The sequence below is a fragment of the Macaca mulatta genome, chromosome 6 (genome assembly GCF_049350105.2).
Source record: "Macaca mulatta isolate MMU2019108-1 chromosome 6, T2T-MMU8v2.0, whole genome shotgun sequence".
Lineage (NCBI taxonomy): Eukaryota > Metazoa > Chordata > Mammalia > Primates > Cercopithecidae > Macaca > Macaca mulatta.
The window spans coordinates 42,899,645-42,920,639 of record NC_133411.1 but is presented as its reverse complement, the minus strand read 5'-3'; the positions used below and the strand labels follow the sequence as shown (position 1 = coordinate 42,920,639).

The window sequence follows — 20,995 nt, the reverse complement described above, 5'->3', positions numbered from 1 at the left end:
TAGCAGGCAACTTGGTTAATGTCTTTAAAGTAGCTTTTATTTAAGAAAAGTTTTGTTTCAAACCGTGGTTGAAGTAAATGTACCAAAATTTTCTGTAGCAGCTTTTTGTAAAACGTAGTCTGTTTTTCCACTAGGGGGTGCAATAGGGATGAGAATGGAGTTCTGCATTCCCATGGCTCCATTTTGTGCCATGATGAAGTGTGGCAATGGATGTTTGTTTTAATTCCTGGAGATAAACCCTCAAGAATAAAAGAACATGATGGCAAGACAGTTTTGCTTTATGTTCTTCCCCCCAAAATTCATAGTATAATTAAAAGGCAATAAATATAAATAAAAATCAATAGCATTCCCTAGACCAGTAATGTCAGAAGAGTAGATAGGAGCAAATGTAATATTCACAGTAGCAAGAGAAACCACTAAGTACCTATAAATAAACCTAAGAAAAATATATAAAGCTTTTATGGAGAAAATGATAAAGCTATTGAAGGAGGTCAAAGAAAACCTCAGTAAATGGAGACATATACTATGCTCATGGGTGGGAAGATAGGGCATGTTGGTTTTCTCCAAATTTACTGATTCTGTGAATCCCATTTAAAATCTCAACAGGTGATTATAGGTTAATGAGGATATCCGAGTGATAGATTTTTGTAACTGTTTTATGTAGAAAAACAATATTGCATAGACCGTTTTATGCAAACTATTTTTTTCAGTGGGAGTGAAAGAGGGACTATTTTTCGTATTCAATATATAACCTATACATACAAATAGTAAAATGAGAATAGTCTATCCCTCAGGCCATAGAACTTTCAGTTCCTCAAATGCACACGTTTTCTTTTGTCACTGGACCTTTACTTATCTGTTTCCTTAGCTCCCCTTTGACCACTTTGACTAAGTCCTTTTTGCCTAACACTGCTTATCCTTGAAGTTTCTGAGATGCTTTTCCCTCTCAGAAATTTTCCCTTGCTAGGCTTGTATCCTTATTATCTACCTCTGTCAGAGTGTCTCTATCAGAGGGCCTCTATCACAAGCAAGACCTGTGTAAATACCTGACAATGCCTTCTCCCTCTTCTGCAGGTGAGGGAGTTCAATGGTCAGCACTTTATTTTGGAGGAAGCAATTACAGGGGATTTTGCTTTGGTGAAAGCCTGGAAGGCGGACCGAGCAGGAAACGTGATTTTCAGGTATTGTGATAGTTTTAAAAACACTCGTACATATCAGCAACTCTATATTTTCTAAATTACGATTACAAAAATGGACATCAGAGCAAATTTGCAGTTTAAAAATGTATTTCGGAAATGGCCCAAGATCATACATGCCCATGTGTATTGCACATATATAGGTGTGTGCAGGGCTGCTGGTATGTCCACTTGTGGGAGTCTGTTTGGACTGGTTGATATCCATGTTGCACTGCTTGTTAAATATTTGAAGTTATATGCCCTTTTATATAGGCTCGTCCAATTGTTTTTCTTCTTGTGTATTTTAGTTGCCAAGACCAGTTACATGTTTAGAGAATATGACATCATACAATTTAATTTAATCGATACTCTAATTTACATGTGTTGTCTTAAAATGTCAAGGTTAATTTGATATTTTGAAAGGATACTGCTAATAATCTTTGGGGTCAGTCCTTCAGTCCTTTTAGTGTCTTCTAGGAAATGCTTACAAAGGTCCTATCTGAAAAATTGGTTAACCTTTATAATACTAAATTTTCAATCCTCACTCTCTGGTTAGTGACAGACTTTATAGATTTTAAAATCTTTTGGTTATTCTAAGCATAGTAAGTATTTATTTCCTGGATTTATAGATTTATATAGTTGTTTTTTGAGGATTATGAAACCTTCGAGTGTACACTTTAGAGTTTTCCAAACTGTTTGATCTTGAAGACTTCACGTATCAGATTACAGAAATCATTGTTTTGGTCATTTATCATTTGCTGCTTTCGATTAACAATTTTTAAATCTTTAGCAAATGCAGTTTTGGTGCAATCACAATTAAGTTCTCAGTGATACCCTCATACCGCTTTTTATTTCTGAAGGACTTACGAGATATTAATGCTCCTTGATTTCTTTAATCTAGTCAGTGTTTTAAAGTACAACTAATTTTGGCAATAACAGGAGACATTTTACATCATCTTTACCTTATGTGACACGTTTGTGTAATATTTACAAATGCTTAGTTGCTTTTTTAAAAATATTAACAAAATTGTATACTACAAAGCAGAAAGGAATTATTGAAAATATTCCCACATTTAGTCTGTGCTACAGTGCCTGGCTCTGGTATTTAAAGGCTGCACAAGGGCTATTCTAGGCACTGACTTTATGCTGGTGGTTAATGAGTTCTGGTCTGAAATGAAAGCTTGCATCACCAATGATCAAGTGACCTTAGGACTGACTTCATATTTAGTGGGACAGCTGGAACAGAAGTCTGTCTAGGTTATTCAAGTGAGGGACTTGGGATTCCTTTGCCTCTGACCATTCTGCCCTTGGAGCTTTTGATGCCTGGATGTCTGGTGGGATCTAACCCAGCAACTTGTGAAAGTTCACGAGGGCTCCTTTCTCAAGGATGCTCCTATTCCTGTACTAATTCTTCAATCTGAGCAAAAGAAATATTGGTGGCTCAAAAGAGCTAGTAAAACATAGCTGTGACTGACTTCCTTCTACCAAAGAAATTCTGCCGTCAACCTATATTCCCAGAGACAAAAAGTATATTTTAATTTTTATCATTAGGGGAACTGTATTGAGGAACATCAGAGTGCAAAACCATCAGCAAAATTGGCACCTCTTCGAAATTTTTACACCTCAAAGTCTGATGTGGGTGTTGTACTTTCAAAAACTTCATCAGAAAATGATTCTCCAGAATTATCTTTATAGGTGACTCACAAATTATCAATGAATGTTTCATTTAGTTTCAGCAATAGGCTTCTTCTCTTCAATAGAGAATGTAATTACTATACCTTCTCATGTGAAGCATTTGCTACTTTTCCTTTATTGATATTTTAATGAAAGCAACTGGTTGAATGAAATATTTAACTAATAGGGACAAAGCATACTTGTTAAAAGATTAAGGGAAATTAACTTCAAATAAAATATTTATTAATATTCTTTTTTTGTTGTGGCTATATGTTGAATGTGAAAAAATAGTTCCTCTTTCCCTCAATCCTGTTCAAAACAAAACTATATACATTGAATAAAGTAGTTATGATTTTTTAAAATTTATGAGATATTTATGAAACTTTATTAATGGAAAATATGATACACTCTTTTTGGAAAGATTCTTAGATTCTTAGTTCATAGAAATTCTAATCTATAAACCCTTAAAGGTGACAGAGATGTTTAGTTTTGGTCTTTTCCCCCCAACTTTCTTTTCTCCTCCACCCCTGATGTAGGAAAAGTGCAAGAAATTTCAACTTGCCAATGTGCAAAGCTGCAGACACCACAGTGGTAGAGGTAAGAGGTTATTTTTGAATTCTTGGTGTTAATTATTTAACTTGATGTTAAGTATTAATTCAATAAAAAGTACCACAGTTCATTTGTTTTCTGGATAACAATGACAGATTTTTTTTGTTTTGTTTTGGAAGTGGATCCATTCTATCTGAATATATAATAGTTAAAATTTTGCTGTAACTTCAGCTTTCTGGTTAGGGTCTCACTAGAATGCTCTCTTTGGGAATCAAGCAATAGGACCAGCTTATAAAAGTCCTTTGATCCTTAAATGAAATAGATCTCCTTGAGTGAAATCCCAAGATGAATTTATGTATGTGGAATCCCTGGAAAATAGTAAATGTGTCAGAAGAAGTTCATGATCTTACTGTGATAGATTTTGTGACTTTAAGGGAAGAGCGTTGCACAAATAACTACTTTGAGGTGGTTCCATTCAGAGCATATTCAGGCACTGACTGTCCTTTGAGTATCTCAGTATTTGGAAGAGGCTTGAATAATTCTGTAGCCTTCCCAGGCTTAAGGATCCAGGGCAGAAACAGGGGCTTATACCAAAACTGTGCCATTTTGGTTGTAATATATTGAACCTCAAAGAAGACTTCAGATGGTTCTCAACTTGAGGCCTTGAGGATCAACTTGGAACCGAATTTTGTGGGAGTTTGAGATAGTTTTTCCTTGGGAGGACTTTATAGGACCCCTATTGGGATCTGGAATTGAAAATACATAGGTTCCTTAGTGATTTTTCTCCTGATGGCAGGTGTTGTATGTGGTATCTTTTGATTCATTTATACAAGTTTAAGGTAATGTTTCATGAAGTCAGTACAGTGTATTTTGAAACAATCAAATGTTAGAGTTTTGTTCCTTTCTTGGAAAAAGAAGTGTGCTATTTTTAAAGTGCTGAGGTATATGTTACTTTCAACCGACACATGGGGGTTCCTTTTGCAATGGCTTTACATTTTCTGCCTTTAAAATGGATAATGTGGCTTACACTTTCTGTGTAACCTGTCTTTAATTTATTCATCCATCTTAATGACCTGTCTGTGGCACACAACTTTAGTGTTACTGAAAAAAGACCTACAGCATAGCTTAAAATAATCAATATTTTTATACCCTGTTGACTTCCTGTATTTCTGTAAAACTGTCAGAAACCAGTATTTCTTCCCAGAGTACAGAGGGGCATTATGCATTATCCTGGGTGAAGTTCTTTTTAAAATTTTTCCTGTTATAATCTGATTCTTTTCAGTTCATCTCATTTCTTACAAGAGCAGAAAATAACCTTGTGTTGAAGAATCATTGTAGGTATTAGGAAAGAGAGACTCTTTTGGCCTAAAGAGAGAAAATGCTTTAACTGAGCCTACAAATGTAATAAAGCCTGCCCTTCTGTGTCCTGGAACAGACATCTCTGATGGATCACAGAATGCTTTCCTGGTAGGCCAAGACACACATTAGGGTCTCTTTCAATACAGTGATGTGGGCAACCACTCCTAATTCACTACACTTTCCAGTATGGTAGCCACTAGCCACATGTGACTTGTAAAATTAAAATTATGGCATGGTGGCTCAGACCTGTTATCCCAGCACTTTGGAAGGCTGAGGCAGGTGGATCGCTTGAGCCCAGATGTTGGAGGGCAACATGGTGAAACCCTGTGTCTACAAAAAATTACAAAAAATTAGCCAGATGTGGTGGCATGTGCGTGAGTCCCAGCTACCCGGGAGCTGAGGTGTGAGGATCGCCTGAGTCCAGGAGGTCAAGGCTGCAGTGAGCTGTGACTGTGCCACTGTGCTCCAGACTGGGCCACAGAGTGAGACCCTGTCTCAAAAAAAAAAAAAAAAAAATTGACTGAGAAATTGAATTTACATTTATAATAGTCCCATATCAAGTAAAGCTACATGTGGCTAGTGATTACTGTATTGATCAGCACAAGTAAACATTATCATTGCAGGAAGTTTTATTGGACAAAGCTGGATTAGAAGGATCAAGAATAATCTGTTATACTAGTTCAGGAACATAAGCAAAGCAGCTCTTTGGACTATAGGATTATTGTAAACCTACCCCTGACACCTGTTCATAGTAGAAACATATAGTATACATAGTAGAAACATGACCATAGATTGAATTGTAAGAACTGTGCTCTCGAAAGTGGAAAATAATTTAGAATTGGAGTTAGTGCCTAGATTGGGCATTTTCTGATATGAAGTCTGATTTGGCTTTGTGACTTGTATTTTGAGTCCAGTGAGTACCCTGGACCTCTAGCCCCCTGCACTGGCCTCCAGGTTTCTATGACTTTTCAAGCCCTATCTTGCTTTCTTTTATGGGGGTCATAGTGGGATGGATGATTATGAGCTAGTCTCTAAAGTGCAACATTTAAGAGGAATCTTCAGAGATCATTAAGTTAACTGCATATTCTTCTGCATGCAAAATGCTAATAATGTTAGCTACTATTCAAGCATTTACTATGTGTCAGTCACTACCGTATTCCTTATGTGCATTATTTTAAATTCTCACAATAGTCTTATGAGATAGGAATAATAATTATCTTTATTTTAGAGGTGATGACTTAAAGGCATAGAGAAGTTAAGTTATATACCCCATATCCCACAGCTTAGGTGGAACCAGGATAGACCCACAGAGAAACTGATTCCAGGGTGTCTACTCTTTTCCATTATGTTATGAAATGCTTCCATATTATCTATCAATGGGTGCTTTAAACTCTTGGAAGATATCTCCAGAAGTAGCCCATTTGAATGCTAACTATTAGATACAAGCAAATAAGGAGGTTTTTTTTTTTTTTTCCCCAGCTTATTTTTCTGTCCCAGACCTTCCTTGACAATTATTTCAGTTGTAGTCTTTTTTTTTTTTTCTTCCAGTACCGTCTACCTTAGAGATGTCTTTGAGAAAGGCATCATCCTGTGTTCAGTGGCCTCGTGCATTCATTCAGTCTTTCTCTTGAACTCTTTTCATTCTGTTGTCTAGCCTCTTTGACCTTTAAGCTTTTTACGTATTTCTCTAAATGTGGTGACTGAATGTCTGTTTTAGTACTACAGTATCTTAAGCAGTGGGAGGCATAACCAGCGTGACTACACCCTATATAACATAGTCAATGGCGTCTTTTTTTTTTTCTTAAATAAAAAACTCTTAGCTCATCTTCTTTCTTTTGAATTGTAGAATCTGGATTAGAGCTTGTCTCTTAAAGCTCTATGCCAGCATCTTCACACTCCACAGTGCTGTATATTCTCAACCTTTCTTCTCCCTGGTGATTTGAGTTTTGACTTGAGTTTTAGGGAAGATAGAACTATAAATATTTAAAGTACTAATAATGATTCCCTTAGGCATCTTAAATTTGTTTTGGATTTGGAAGCAGGGTGGCAAAGGAACATACCTCTTGCTTTTCTGTTTATAATTTTTAAATTATATAATTTACAGCAAGTGTTTTACATCGAGAAGTAAATAAGTATGTTTATTTCTAGACTCTGCAAAAGGGAAACATTAGTCCTTTTTGGCAAAGTTTTTTTTCAGATGTGTTCTAGACCAAGGGCCCCCAACCCTCAGGCCATGGACCTGTACAGGAACTGGGCTGCAGAGCAGGAGATGAGTGGTGGGTGAGTGAACATTACTGCCTGAGCTCTGCCTCCTGTTAGATCAGCCCTGGCATTAGATTCTCATAGGAGTGGGAACCCTATTATGAACTGTGCATGTGAGGGATCTAGGTTGCTCGCCCTTATGAGAATCTAACGCCTGATGATCTGAGGTGGAACAGTTTCATCCCAAAACCATGCCCCCGCCCAACCTCCGTCTGTGGAAAAAGTGTCTTCCACAAAACTGATCCCTAGTACCAGCCAAAAACGTTGGACCACTTTTCTAGACAAACTTATGAGTTGTATAAAACCATAGAGGTGATCACTTATGTGTGTTTTTAACAAAACCAATATGAACATTACATTCATATTTATTTAAATGTGCAGCTATTTGCATGCTTCCCCACAAAGCTGTGACACAGTTGATGCTGGCTGTATCTTCCTACCCTTCTTATAGACCTGGGTAGCTACTTGGGAAAAATAGTGCACATGGGCACATATTGCCACACATGCCAGAGAGATGTTTCTCTTTTCAGTCCAGACAGTGTTATTTCTGGACCTCCCTCTCTTTGAGGGTGAAGTCTTCCCTGATAAGCTTTACAAGTTCAAGTGCAAAACCAGCCAGGGAATGACTCTTGGGTGTTGCCTTCCATGTGTATGACAAGGAGTAGCAAGGACTCTTGAGTCTTCCAAAGGGAACTAATTGGGCTGTTTCTCAGGAGGAATCCTGTTATTGTGTTCAGCTTTCAACTCCGTATGAGCCCCCCTGCTAGTCTTCTGTGTGCATAAGCTACCATCCAAGTTTCTCTGGAAATGACCTATTTCTATTTTTTTTTGAAGGAGCCTATAATAGAAAACCAATGGGGAGGGATGAGAGTGCTTCACTCAGGAAACTGTTGATGCTTTGTCTCCTGCAAGCAGCCTGGCATGCACGTGCTGTCAGAAAAGGTTGTCTGACTCAGCCACTGAAGCTGCTGAGGCTGCCTGTGACTGAAATAACCTCGCTGCTGTGGATTTCTTTGTGCTGTCAGGCTTGTGCCGTGGCTAGTTTACAAGACAGCAAAGGTTTACCCAAGGCTCTTTCAACTATTTTAGTTAACTTCAGCTTTCAGTCAAAATAAGTATATTTATCATGACATAAATATACTTACTTTTATTGTATTTATATTATGGTATGTTTGCCTGTAAAAGAATTGTTTAGATGATACGATATTTGGTGCACACAAATATTTACTATAGCCTGTGTGGTTTATGAAGTACAATATAAACTGAATATCGGTGAACCCATCTAAGAGTTAGAGGTTAATGGACATATAGAAAATTATTTTCAAAAGTGATATCCTAAGACCTATATTTATAAGAGCCAGGCTTCAGGGAGCTGCGTCTTCTGTGTTCTGTACCAGTGCCTGGCATGTGGCATCGTTTTAAAATTTTTAAATTTTTGTGGGTATATAGTAGGTGTATATATTTATGATTATTGGGCTGTTCAGATTTTTAATTTCTTTCTGGTTCAATCTTGATAGGTTATATATGGCTAGGAATTTATTCATTTCTTCTAGATTTTCCAATTTATTGGCATATAGTTGCTCCTAGTAGCCACTAATGATTCTTTGAATTTCTTACCAGTAGTAATGTCCCCTTTTTCATGTCTCATTTTATTTGGGTCTTCACCTCCACCCCCACCCCCACCTTTGTTAGTCTGGCTAAAGGTTTGCCAATTTTGTTTATCTTCTCAAAATACCAACTTTTTGTTTCATTGTTCTTTTGTATTTTCTTCATTTCAAATTTATTTCTGCTCTGATCTGAATTTCTTTTACTAGTTTTGGGTTTGGTTTGCTCTTTTCTAGTTCTTTAAGTTACATCATTAGGTTATTTCTTTTTCTTTTTTGATGCAGGCACTTATAGCTATAAATTTTCCTCTTAGTAATTTTTATCTGATGAAATGTTCTATAGATCTCTATTAGGTTCATTCTATAGTGCAGATTAAGTCCTATGTCTCTGAATTTTCTTCCCGAGAAATTTTCTTCCCGAGAAAGCTGAAAATGGGGTGTGGAAGTCTCCAGCTGTTGTATTTTAATCTGTCTCTCTTTAGCTCTAATAATACTTGCTCTATGTATCTGGCTGTCCCAGTGTTGGGTGCATTAATCATTGTATCCTCTTGCTGAATTGACCCCTTTATCATTATATAATAAGCTTCTTTGTCTCTTCTTACAGTTTTTCTCTTGAAATCTATTTTGTCTGATATAAGTATAGCTACTCCTGTTTTGTTTTGTTTTGTTTTTTGGGGGTTTCCATTGGCATGGGATATATTTTTCCATCCCTTTATTTTTGATCTCTGTGTATCTTTATAGGTGAAGCATGTCACTTGTAGACAACAGACCACTGGGTCTTATTTTTTTCATCCATTCAGCTACTGTGTCTTATTGGAGAATTTAGTCCATTTACAGTCAATGTTATTATTGATAAGTAGGGACTTATTCTTGCCATTTTGTTTTTTTGTTTTATGGTTGTTTTGTGGTCTTCTTTCTTTCCTTCCTTCCTGTCTTCCTTCTAGTGAAGGTGATTTTTCTCTGGGGTGCTTTGATTTCTTGCTTTTTATTTTTTATGTGTCTGTTGTGTTTTTTTTTATTTGATGTTGGCATGAAACTTGAAAAGACTGTCTTATAACCCAGTATTTTAAACTGATGAAAACTTAACATTAATTGCATAAACAAATGAGCAAAAAGAAAACTAATACAAACTACGCTTTTTTTTTTCTTCTTGAGACAGAATTTTGCCGTTCTTGCCCAGGCTGGAGTGCAGTGGCAAGATCTCGGCTCACTGCAACCTCTGCCTCCTGGGTTCAAGCGATTTTCCTGCCTCAACCTCCTGAGTAGCTGGGATTACAGGTGCGCCACCACTAATTTTTTTGTATTTTTAGTAGAGACAGGGTTTCATCATGTTGGCCAGCTGGTCTCGAACTCCCGACCTCAGGTGATCCACCCACCTCGGCCTCCCAAAGTGCAGGGATTACAGGCATGAGCCACTGTGTCCAGCCAAAACTCTACGCTTTTACTTCATCCCTATGCTTTTTAATTTTTTGTTTCTCTTAATTTCTTATTGTGCTATGTCTTGAAGTTATTGTAGTTATTCTAATTGGTTCTTTATTTAGTCTTTATGCTTAAGAGTGTTTACACACCACAGTTACAATGTTATATTAATAATATCCTGTGTTTTTATGTGTGCTTATTATTACCAGTGAGTTTTGTATCTTCAGATGATTTCTCTTTTGCTCATTAACATCCTTTTTTTTTTTCCCAGATCAAAGAACTTCCTCTATCACTTTTTGTAGGACAGGTCTGGAGTTGATGAAATCCCTCCCATTTTGGTTGTCTTGGAAGTTCTTTATTTTTCCTCCATGTTTGAAGGATATTTTGCCATATGTACTATTCTAGGGCAAAAGTTTCTTTCCTTCAGTCCTTTAAATATGTCATGCTCCTTTCTCCTGGTTTGTAATGTTTCCACTGAAAAGTCGGTTGCCAGACATATTTGAGCTCTGTTGTCTGTTGTTTCTTTTCTCCTTTTCTCTTACTTTTCTTCTTTTCTCTTACTTTTTTGGAAGTTTGATTAACTCCCAAAAGGTAGCTTTGGAGGTAGTCTTCCTTGGGTTAAATTTGCTTGGTGTTCTATAACCTTCTTGTACTTGAATGTTTATCTTTCTCTAGGTTTGGGAAATTTTGTTATCCCTTTGAATAAACCTTTTACTCCTATCTCTTTCTCTACCTCTTCTTTAAGGCCAGTAACTCTTAGTATTGGCCCATTCGAGACTATTTTCTGCATATTGTAGGTGTGCTTCATTGTTCTTTATTTTTCTTTTGTCTCCTCTGACTGTATTTTCAAAAAACCTGTCTTCAAGCTTAGTGATTTTCTTCTGCTTGATCAGTTCTGCTATTTAAGAGACTCTGATGCATTCAGCAGTATGTCAGTTGCATTTTTCAAATGTAGAATTTCTGCTTGATTCTTTTAAATTATTTCAATCTGTTAAATTTATCTGATAGGATTCTGAATTCTTTCTTTGTTATCTTGGATTTCTTTGCATTTCCTCAAAACAACTATTTTGAATTCTGTCTGAAAGGTCACATATCTCTGTTTCCCCAGTATTGGTCCCTGGTGCCTTATTTTGTTTGGTGAGGTCATGCTTCCCGAGATTGTCTTGAGGCCTATAGATGTTTGTTGGTGTTTGGGCATTAAAGGGTTAGGTATTTATTGTAGTCTTTGCAGTCTTGTCTTGTTAATGCCTTTCCTTGGGAAGCTTTCTAGGTATTCAGAGGGACTTGGGCTCCAATCATAATTGCTGTGGTTTTTGTAAACTTGTATGAGGTATTGTCTTGATGGCCTTAGTTAATATCCAGAAGAATTTTCTGGGTTACCAGTAGAGACTGCTGTTCTTTTCCCTTACTTTCTTCCAAACAAGTGGACTCTCTCTCTCTCTCTCTCTCTGTGCTGAACCCCCTGGAACTGGGGGTGTGGTTAGTCAAACACACCCCTATGGCCACCACTACTGGGACTGTGCTGGGTCAGGCCTAAAGCACTGGGTTTTGCCCAAGGCCTACTGTAACTACTACCTGACTACCACCTATTTTAACTCAAGGCCCTGGGGCTCTACAATAAACAGGTGGTGAAGCCAGCCAGGTGTGCGTTCTCACCTTCAGAGCTGTGAGTTCCCCAAATGCTGTCTGATTTTTGGTTCTTGTGATGGTGCTTTTCTGTGTACAGATAGTTGTTAAAATTTGGTACTCCTGAGGCGTGGACAAATGGCTTCATTTCCACCATCTTGCTCCACCACCTCTCTATCTCTTTTTAGGAGACTGATCAGAGGAAAAGATCATGGGTGTGTCTGCCGTCCTGCCAAGCAGACATGTAGTGTTTCTGGTTGGTGAATGAGGAAAGGTAAAGATTGCAGTGTAACTGATAACACAAATTTTCATTTTAAATGTTTATTTTGGAGGATAATGAACATATACAATAGTAACCAGAGGAGTATAATGTACCTTCATGAGCCCAACACCTTAGCTCCAATGACTATCAACCCATGGTCACTCCTGCCCCATTCACATCCCCATCTCTTTGCCTTCTCCCTCCTCTAATTGATTTGAGGCAAGTACCAGATACTACAGTGCAAAGATAGTTTAAGGAAAGTTCACTGATATTCAAATTCTAGTGTACTAGATATTTTTATAGGTTCTGGAAATATAGCAGTGAACAAAACAAAATTCACTGCTCTCATGATGGAGTTTACGTTCTGATGGTCTATGTTGATAATAGGATGAATAATAAGTAAAATTTGTAGTATATTTGATATTGCTAAGTGTTAAGGGAGGAAAAACAAAGCGTGAAAAGGTGCCTGAAATGTCAGGGAAAGAAACTGAAACTTAGGGTGGTACAGTGAAAGGCCTTGGTAAGATGACTTCTGAGTAAAGACCTCAAGAGAGTGAGGAAGCTAGATTTGCAGCTAACTGATGGTGGAGCCTTTTAAGGCCAAATGAGTAGTATGTGCAGAGGCCTGAGGCAAGAGCATCCGTGGTGGGTTTGGAGAACAGGGATGACAAACTATTTTCATTGTATGGTCGTAGGGTGTGGAGTCTCAAGAATTAACTTTCTCGAGAGTAATGGCAGTATCTTTTTCAAAGACTTTGTGACTTTTGACATTGGAGCCTCCTGGTATTTGTGACTCTGGCCCTGTTTGGAGAGCTTTGTGTTAATAATTCATCATACATTATCTTAGAAGTAATCAAGCTGGTTGTTTTACTTTACAATAGAAGGTGGGAACACAGTGGATTTTAACCAGGTGACTTAAGCACTAAAGTGGATCCTATGAACATTTAATTTTCATTATTAAGCAGGCCAATTAATGTATCAGTGTTTTAGAGATTTGGGCCATCTTGCTTCCTGCTTTAGAGAAATGAAAATGCCTAAGGAGTAAGCATAATTCCTTCCCTCTTAAATTTTTGTTATTCTTTAGACTGCTAATCCCTAATGATACAGTTTTAAAAGCAGTAGAACTCATAATTTTTCAAGAGGCAATAAAAAGAAAGTTGGGGTAGGAAGAAAAATGAAGCTTCTGTCCATATAAGACAAAGACTTCTCACCATGTTGAAAAACGTCATTAGATTCCATTTCAAGAACACACACATCCATACACAGGCTCATTCCTGTGTGAAATACATTCACACATAAATATCTCTGACATATGGAGGCATATTTGTGAGAACTTGGCTGAAATGTCAAATTTGGCATTCACTGTGTGAACTTACTATGCTACATGCTCTTTGCTGCTCTTTAGAATTTACCTGGTTAAAGCTCTCTATTTCAGGTAGCTACGTAGAATGAGGTTAGCAAAAAACTGTTCCTAATCTTCTTGAATCTACTCACATGGGCCAGTTGAGTTGAACACTTGACACAAGTTCTTTTAAGAGAAAAAAAATAAGGTGTCTGTTTGATACAATATGGAAAAAAGAAATACCTTCCTTCCACCAACCCTCCCTGAAGAATCCTTAGTCCTTCAGCAGAATACTATCACCTTCCTAAGTGTTAACTTTTGGGATGGATGTGGTGAATGATGGGTATCATTTTACACAGGTTGATTTTTTAGACATGGTAAATTATATAAAATCTTCAACTTATATTTATTTTCCTTATTGTTTTTCGGTTATATATTTTACTTGTGCTTTTAGACTTTTTAAAATTGATTACTAAATCATTCTTAAAGATATCTGTAAATTCTGTGCCACATATTTAGCCAGGTATAGAATGCTTTGAAAATATAATATCCTAGCCGGGCGCGGTGGCTCAAGCCTGTAATCCCAGCACTTTGGGAGGCCGAGACGGGCGGATCACGAGGTCAGGAGATCGAGACCATCCTGGCTAACATGATGAAACCCCGTCTCTACTAAAAATACAAAAAACTAGCCAGGCGAGGTGGCGGGCGCCTGTAGTCCCAGCTACTCGGGAGGCTGAGGCAGGAGAATGGCGTGAACCTGGGAGGCAGAGCTTGCAGTGAGCTGAGATCCGGCCACTGCACTCCAGCCTGGGCGACAGAGCAAGACTCCGTCTCAAAAAAAAAAAAAAAAAAAAGAAAATATAATATCCTAACATAAGCAGTATTTAAAGACAATTCATTTGTTTCCTTGAGTTTTCATGAAATGCTAGGTTGGTTTGAAAATATTTGGATGCTAATGAAGATGTACTCAATGAAGACATATTGTAGTTGAGTAGTTTGGCAAAATAACCTAATAGAATTACTGTTATGTTAATATTTGCTGTTTCTACCAAGGAAGCAATAAATATAAAAATATGGACTTGAATGAATGCCTAGTATTAACTTACTGCATTATTTTACATACGCTTGTATATTAACAAATAAATATAATTCTTAGCTTAATGACCTTTTACACCCAGAAGAATAGCAGAATAGAAATAGTTTATTGGTGATAAAAATGTATTAAACAAAGTGCTAATCTTGACATTTTATTTCTTGTTGCTTGGTAACAATGCTGCAGCTATGTGAGAGAGTTCCATTATCTCAAGTACAATGGACTTCATTGCATTGTGGGGTAAAAATACCAATTACAGCAAGTCATTTATATGCCATTATCCTTACAAAATTTTGGAGCTATTTTTTATAGTTTGTATAGAGATCCTAAAAGAAAGTCATTTAAATAATATATTCCCCTTTCTTGATGGAGCGGTGAATTTTATCCTAGCTATTTTTGGCTTTTTGTCTTTAGTTATAGTTTTTCAGGCCTCAAATTTTTTATTAACCTGTATTATGTAAATCCAGGCTTTTAAATGTTATAAATATACACATTATAAGTGATGCTTCATAGTCCTTGTTGAACATCTTTTATCCTTGACCACTTAAGAGAGAAATATCTGGGTGGAATTTTTTGGAATTTTTTTGCCTCATGAAAAATAGGGCATATTCCTCATCCTTCTCTAATATAGAACTTCCTAATTCAGGACATCAGGAGAGCCTGTTGAACTAATGTGGTTTGTATTAAATGAGAGGATGATTCATGTTGTATAGAACATTTTTTTCCCTCTGTAATATTGGTTCACAGTTACTACTTACAAGGATTGACAAAATATAGTCCATGGCCTGTTTTTGTACAGTCCAAGAGCTAAGAATATTTTTATATCTTGAAAAGACCATTTTTTAAAAAAAGTATATAACAGTGTGTACCCTGCAAAGCCTAAAATATTATTTAATCTTTCACAGAAAAAAGTGTGCAGACCCTTCATTTACAGCATAACTTCTATTTCTGTAGTCTGAACATATTAAGTCACTCAGTATTTCTTAAAGGACCAACATACTTAAGTAGAACTGAAATAGCTGGTTTGAAGACAATGAATAGAAAATTAATTAGAATAATGTGAATTTGTATAGATGCCGAGAAATGACTGCAATTTTGTGGGACTGGTTTTGGGGCATCTATGAAGGGAAGATCTTGTGCAAGCAATTTGTATATCCAGCTCCAGTTGCTACCATCTTTTAACAGCACAATGCTTCTGTCAATAGATCTGACATTAATATGATGTAATTACATATTGATGGACTCATTTTATTAGAAGCACTTGCCTTTTTCTTGATTATTTGACTTATACTTGAGGGCCAGTTTCTCATGTATAGAAATGTACAGCCAGGCCATGTGCAGTGGCTCATGCTTGTAATCCTAGCACTTTGGGAGGCCTAGGAGGGTGGATCACCTGAGGTCAGGAGTTTGAGACCAGCCTGGCCATCCTGGCCAACATGGTGAAACCTCGTCTCTACTAAAAATGCAAAAGAAAAAAAAAATAGCGGGGCATGGTGGCAGGCGCCTGTAATTCCAGCTACTCGGGAGGCTGAGGCAGGAGAATTGCTTGAACCTGGGAGGCAGAGATTACAGTGAGAGATTTTTGCCAGTGCACTCCAGCCTGGGCAACAAGAGGAAAACTCCATCTCAAAAACAAAATGAAACAAACAAACAAAAAATGCACAGCCAGATGAATGTCACTAACCAGGATAATGGGTGGAATCTCCTCCAGCCTGACTAGTGTCCAGCACGTGGCTGTAGCTTCTGCTGGCTGGCAGAGTTTCCAAGAGCTACAGAAATAGTCCAGGGTTGAAGTCATGCTGTGTTCTTGGGGTTTGGGAGAGCCTTATATATCTGATTTTTCATCTGTATCATCAGCATCTTAGGAGGAGGAAGGCAGTGATGGAGAGACTTTGAGGATGGTGAGACTGATTATTTTTTTTCCCCCCACCAGCTTTCTAAACTGCCTTGTAACTCTCTGTTTTCTTTTTGGTCAGAAACACTTTTGTAAGACTTATTTATTTCTTATTTGTTGGTAAGGTAAAGCCTCAAATCAGGAAGTTTAACCAGGGTAGCAATGTGCTTTCTTGTCTTGCACCAGTCCTCTTACGCAGCAGAAAAGGATTGAAGCAGCCAAGGTTAGTGATGAGTGGCAAGTCAATTATTTAGCTCGATTCACTTAACTCCCCTTTCTTATAAACAGTGTTCAGAAGTTCACACTTGAGCACCATTTCTGAAGTACCATGTGTTTGATATTACTTTGCATAATGCTTTGGGCTTTTCAAATCACTTTCACGTATAATAGCTCATCAGATCCTCTAATCACCAGGTGAAGTTGGAGGAGATGCAGTTTTGTTACAATATTGTAAGTGAGAAAACTGATGTCGATAAATTTCTTGGACTAGAAAGCTAGGCAGTTGAATGGCTTCATGAAAAGGACACTTAGAAGACCTGACTTAAGTCCTGAGTCCCTCTGTGACTTTCTGGTTGCTCTGACAATATTGAGGCTTTATTTCAGGATATGTATAAAGAGGAATTATAAAAATCTGAATGTAGGTAGGTATATAGGCATTTGTAGGAGCTTGGATTTTAAGTGCATTTGGAAAGGTCATAATTTTAGCTTGCATGTTGTATGTAGAACAGACTTTAGAGGCACAAAGGGGCAGACCAATGAGGAGACCAGTGTGATCTGGGTGAGAGCTTGTTGGTGGCTTGGACTTGAGTGGTGGAGAGAAGGATAGAATTAAGAGATACAGTATGTTGGGAGAGGAATCTATCCAACATGCCCATGCCTGAGATGTGGAGAGCCTGGATAGAGGAAAGGTAGAAATTAAAATTACTCCTACGCTTGGCTTGAGCAATGATATATCACTTACTGAGATGAGAAACCTTGAATGAACCTGTTGGGGAATGAATCAAGAGCTCGCTTAGGACTGATTGGCTTCTTAGGCATTCAATTGGTAGTGACACAGGTGCAGATGGATATGTTATGTGTAGTGGTCAGAGTGGAGGTCGGGAAGGTAGTTACACATTTGGGGATAATTCACAAATACTTGAGTTAGGGTTATGGAATGGAAAAGATCATGTAGGGAAAGAAGCTCTGGGACTAATCCTGAGGAGTCTTATCTTTTTTCTTTTCTTTCTTTTTTTCTTTCTTTCTGTTTTTTTTTTTTTTTGTTTTTTTTTTTTGTTTTTTTTTTTAACAGAATCTGAGATTAAGATTTGCTTCTCACTACTTTTGCAACCTTAGACAAATGACTTTAGAATCTCGGCTTCCTTACAGCCTCTGTTGTTTGCTCATTTCATGGGTTTATTTTGAGCATCAGTGGGATAGAGATTTCAGTGTGTTTTCAAAGCTTTGAAGTGCTACATTCTCACCTTAATCCCTCCTGCTGCTTTGATTAATAAACCCTAGATGACTGTTGTTTTCATTGACCCAGTGATGATGACTATTGAACTACATTATAAATGGCAGCTGGCAAGGCATATCCTCTGTATCCTTTCCCTGTCTTCCAAAGTTCTTGATCTAAGAAAATGAAAATTCCATAATGCCTCCAATTCCTAAAATCTTAGTGCATGATCAAAAAACTAAATTTTGTTTTAAAAATATTGTTAGCTTAAATCCTTCAGAAAACTAGCCAGTATCTGAAGTCCGTAAAATCAACTTAAACATGCTGATACCTTACATCAAGCAAAAACTATAATGACTCTTGAGGGGAATATTATGGACACCTTCAAGAGAGGAAGGTTCTTATAAATCTGTCACTTCATTAGTTTGAGTTGTACACCCTCAAATTGATGACCTCTCTCTGCCTTTGTATTTGAAGTATGGAGCATTAGTTAATGACCCATTTTATCTCTTTTTATACTTTGGCTCAAAAGATTCACATATTTTGGTTTGGGATGAAGAGTAAAGTTATTTTCTGCTTAAAACTTGCTCATGCTGAATAACCACTTGACTTTTTTATTCTTTAATAAAGAAAAGTTTACTTAGCTCATGATTTTAGTGGGTAGAAAGTCCAAGACTGGGCAGCTGTGTATGGTGAGTGCCTCATGCTGCTTCCACTCGTGGCCTAAATCGGAGGAGGAGTGGGTGTGCACAAAGAGATCATGCGATGAGAGAGGAGGCAAGAGCTATTTGACTTCTTTTGAACGAAAGTCACATCTGTTGTTGTTCTTTTGGGGGCATAAATAAAGAGGGCCTCAGATATTGATGCTTTCTGTTCACCTGTGGGCATACCACTCCGTGAACACAGAGGGACTTAAGGTTCAAAATGTAAGTTATGTGGAAGGAAGTATTTTCTTTTCTTCCTTATGATAGCTTTGCCTTATTGAATTTTTATAGAATTATGAAAACATCTTTTTGTTTTTGGATGGAACAGTTTAAAACAATTAATAGTTCCTAAGACTAGGAGCTAAGGATTATTTAACTGTTAGAATGTAATGGTCTTCTGCTCTGTGGTTTATTCCATGAAGAAATCAAGTTCACTCATGTCTAAGACTAGAGGTTACCTTCTCTGATTCAGCTTTTTCAAGTTTAATGATAATACAGTGTTTCTGCCACTGAGTAACAAAGTCCACATTCAGATTCTTCAGCCACTCGTGTCCAAAAGTATAGGTCACCTTCTCTCTGATTCAGCTTTTGAAGTTTAATGATAATATACATTGTTTCTGCCACTGAGTAACACATTTGGGTTCTTCAGAATTCTAAATACAAATCCCACCTGAGGAAAGTTAAACTGGAATGTGAAGAACCTGCTACCTTTTCTGTGCCTTCTGTGAAAAGGATCTGGGTCATTCATTTAAGGAATCTATTTTAGTTTCCTTAATAATTGCAGAAAAGGATACAAGTTTTGCCATGTATTGTGAAAAAGTTTCTTTCAGTTTTGAATTTCACTTTAAATTTTGGAAAAGCTTTGCCGACACAGACAAAACTCAAGAAAAATTCGTCGTTACTACCAAACTCAGATGAATACAGGTTAACTATAAAAAGCTATGAGATTAAGAATGAGTTTGAAAGTTTTGGTGTAATTTAAATTCCTCTGAGGAATTTACAAAACTCATTCATCTTGAATTGGCTTCTTAGAATTGGAATTAGACCTTTAGAAATAAAAGTAGTATTAAGTAGAATCTGAAAGACATTTTTATAACTCAGCTTCTGCTATAAAAAGTATTTTAGCTGCTGTTTTATTTATAGTTTTTTGTTCAGTGCTCTTGGCATCTGAATATGTTTGCACTCAAAGTGTTTTCACTTATTTTTCCTCTGTGGTTTGTGTTTTTAATGTACAAGGTAATATTTTATATGTAGATTGAGGACTAGGTTTTATAAGGAGATAGGAAAACGGAATGGAAAACTTTCTTAATGTAATTCATTCCCAGGAAATAGGGGCAGTGAAATGGTCCAAGTAGACTCTATATAGCTAAGGTGTGCTCTACATAGAGTGTGGTAGATGCTATAATTGACATATTTTCAATAGTGGTAATATCAGTTGAAGGAGATATATAACCTAATAATTATGAAAACAAGAATAGCGACAACTTCTGTTTATACCATGCACTTACATGCAAAGCACTTTATAGTAACCCAGTGAGGTCAGTTTTATTGTCTATATTTTATAGAAGAACAAATAAGGATAAGGAAAGACTTTAAGAAGTGGTAGGGGGAAGAGTTAAGATCTAAACACTTCTTTGTGCCTCTAAAGCTTATGTTCTGAAGCAAAAACAAATGATGTTTGGTATATTTTGAGGTGCATTTTACATTATGCTTTGCAATGTTAACAATTTTATCTAATTTACAGTCTCCTTACTTGCAGGTTCATAGACCTTTCGTTGACTGAATTTTTCAGTTAACTTAGTGTAGCCCCAGAATAATGTTAATACTTTCATAAATGCAAAATTAAGAATTGTTCAGTAATGTTAACCTTTTAGAGCATATGAAATAGGATAATCTCCTAAAAGCTGTAAAATGAGAACCTTCACATTTAGGAAGATATAATTTTTTCCCCCCAATTGAAAATGAGGTAGATAGTATTATATAGTTGTTTGAATTCAAAATAGAAACTTTAGGATTCTATGTAATAACTACTGGTAATGATTATTTAAAAAATAACCACTTCCAATTTCAGGTCAAACATGCAAGGAGATGGAAAGTTGCCACACCCATTCTCACAATAAGAAAAATGCTGAATAAACTGAAAAATCTACAATTCTTCTTAGATCCATCAGAGGATTAAAGTCACAGGGCAAACCACTACCCCCCAAATTGGAGAGAGACGGGCTAATATGGAGAATCACAACTTACTGGAGCAGAAGCCTAGTAGCAGAAATCTCCATGGGAACCTGTCCTGGGGTAGAAAAACTCAAACTATAATTGATGAATTGTTGGAGGCTCATGTGGACAAGTTTGAGAGTTAGATCCCAGAGTGGTCTGGTCTTGGGAGGGGCTTCATATTTCTGTGAGTTTTACCTCTAGGATCCCTACCAGAGTTTTGGTGAAGACTAAAGGAAAATTTCCTTGTGCTTCTGGCAAGGGGAGTAGGGAAAAGTGGACATTTTGAAATATACCCAGAGCGTTAACAAGGCCGGCCTTCAAATGAAATGAATGATTGCAATGTTATAAGAGACAAGTGCTGGGGATACCATGTTTTAAGA

At 37.0% G+C, this 20,995-nt stretch overlaps 1 protein-coding gene across 2 annotated transcripts in view; it reads left to right on the top strand.

The window, feature by feature from the left end:
• The window catches only part of OXCT1 (3-oxoacid CoA-transferase 1), a 149,898-nt gene that overhangs the window by 25,347 nt on the left and 103,556 nt on the right, over positions 1-20,995 (top strand). For both annotated transcript variants that reach the window (XM_015139915.3, NM_001260592.1), the window contains 2 exon segments: positions 1,075-1,181; positions 3,386-3,446. In XM_015139915.3, the coding sequence (XP_014995401.1) occupies positions 1,075-1,181; positions 3,386-3,446 (168 nt within the window).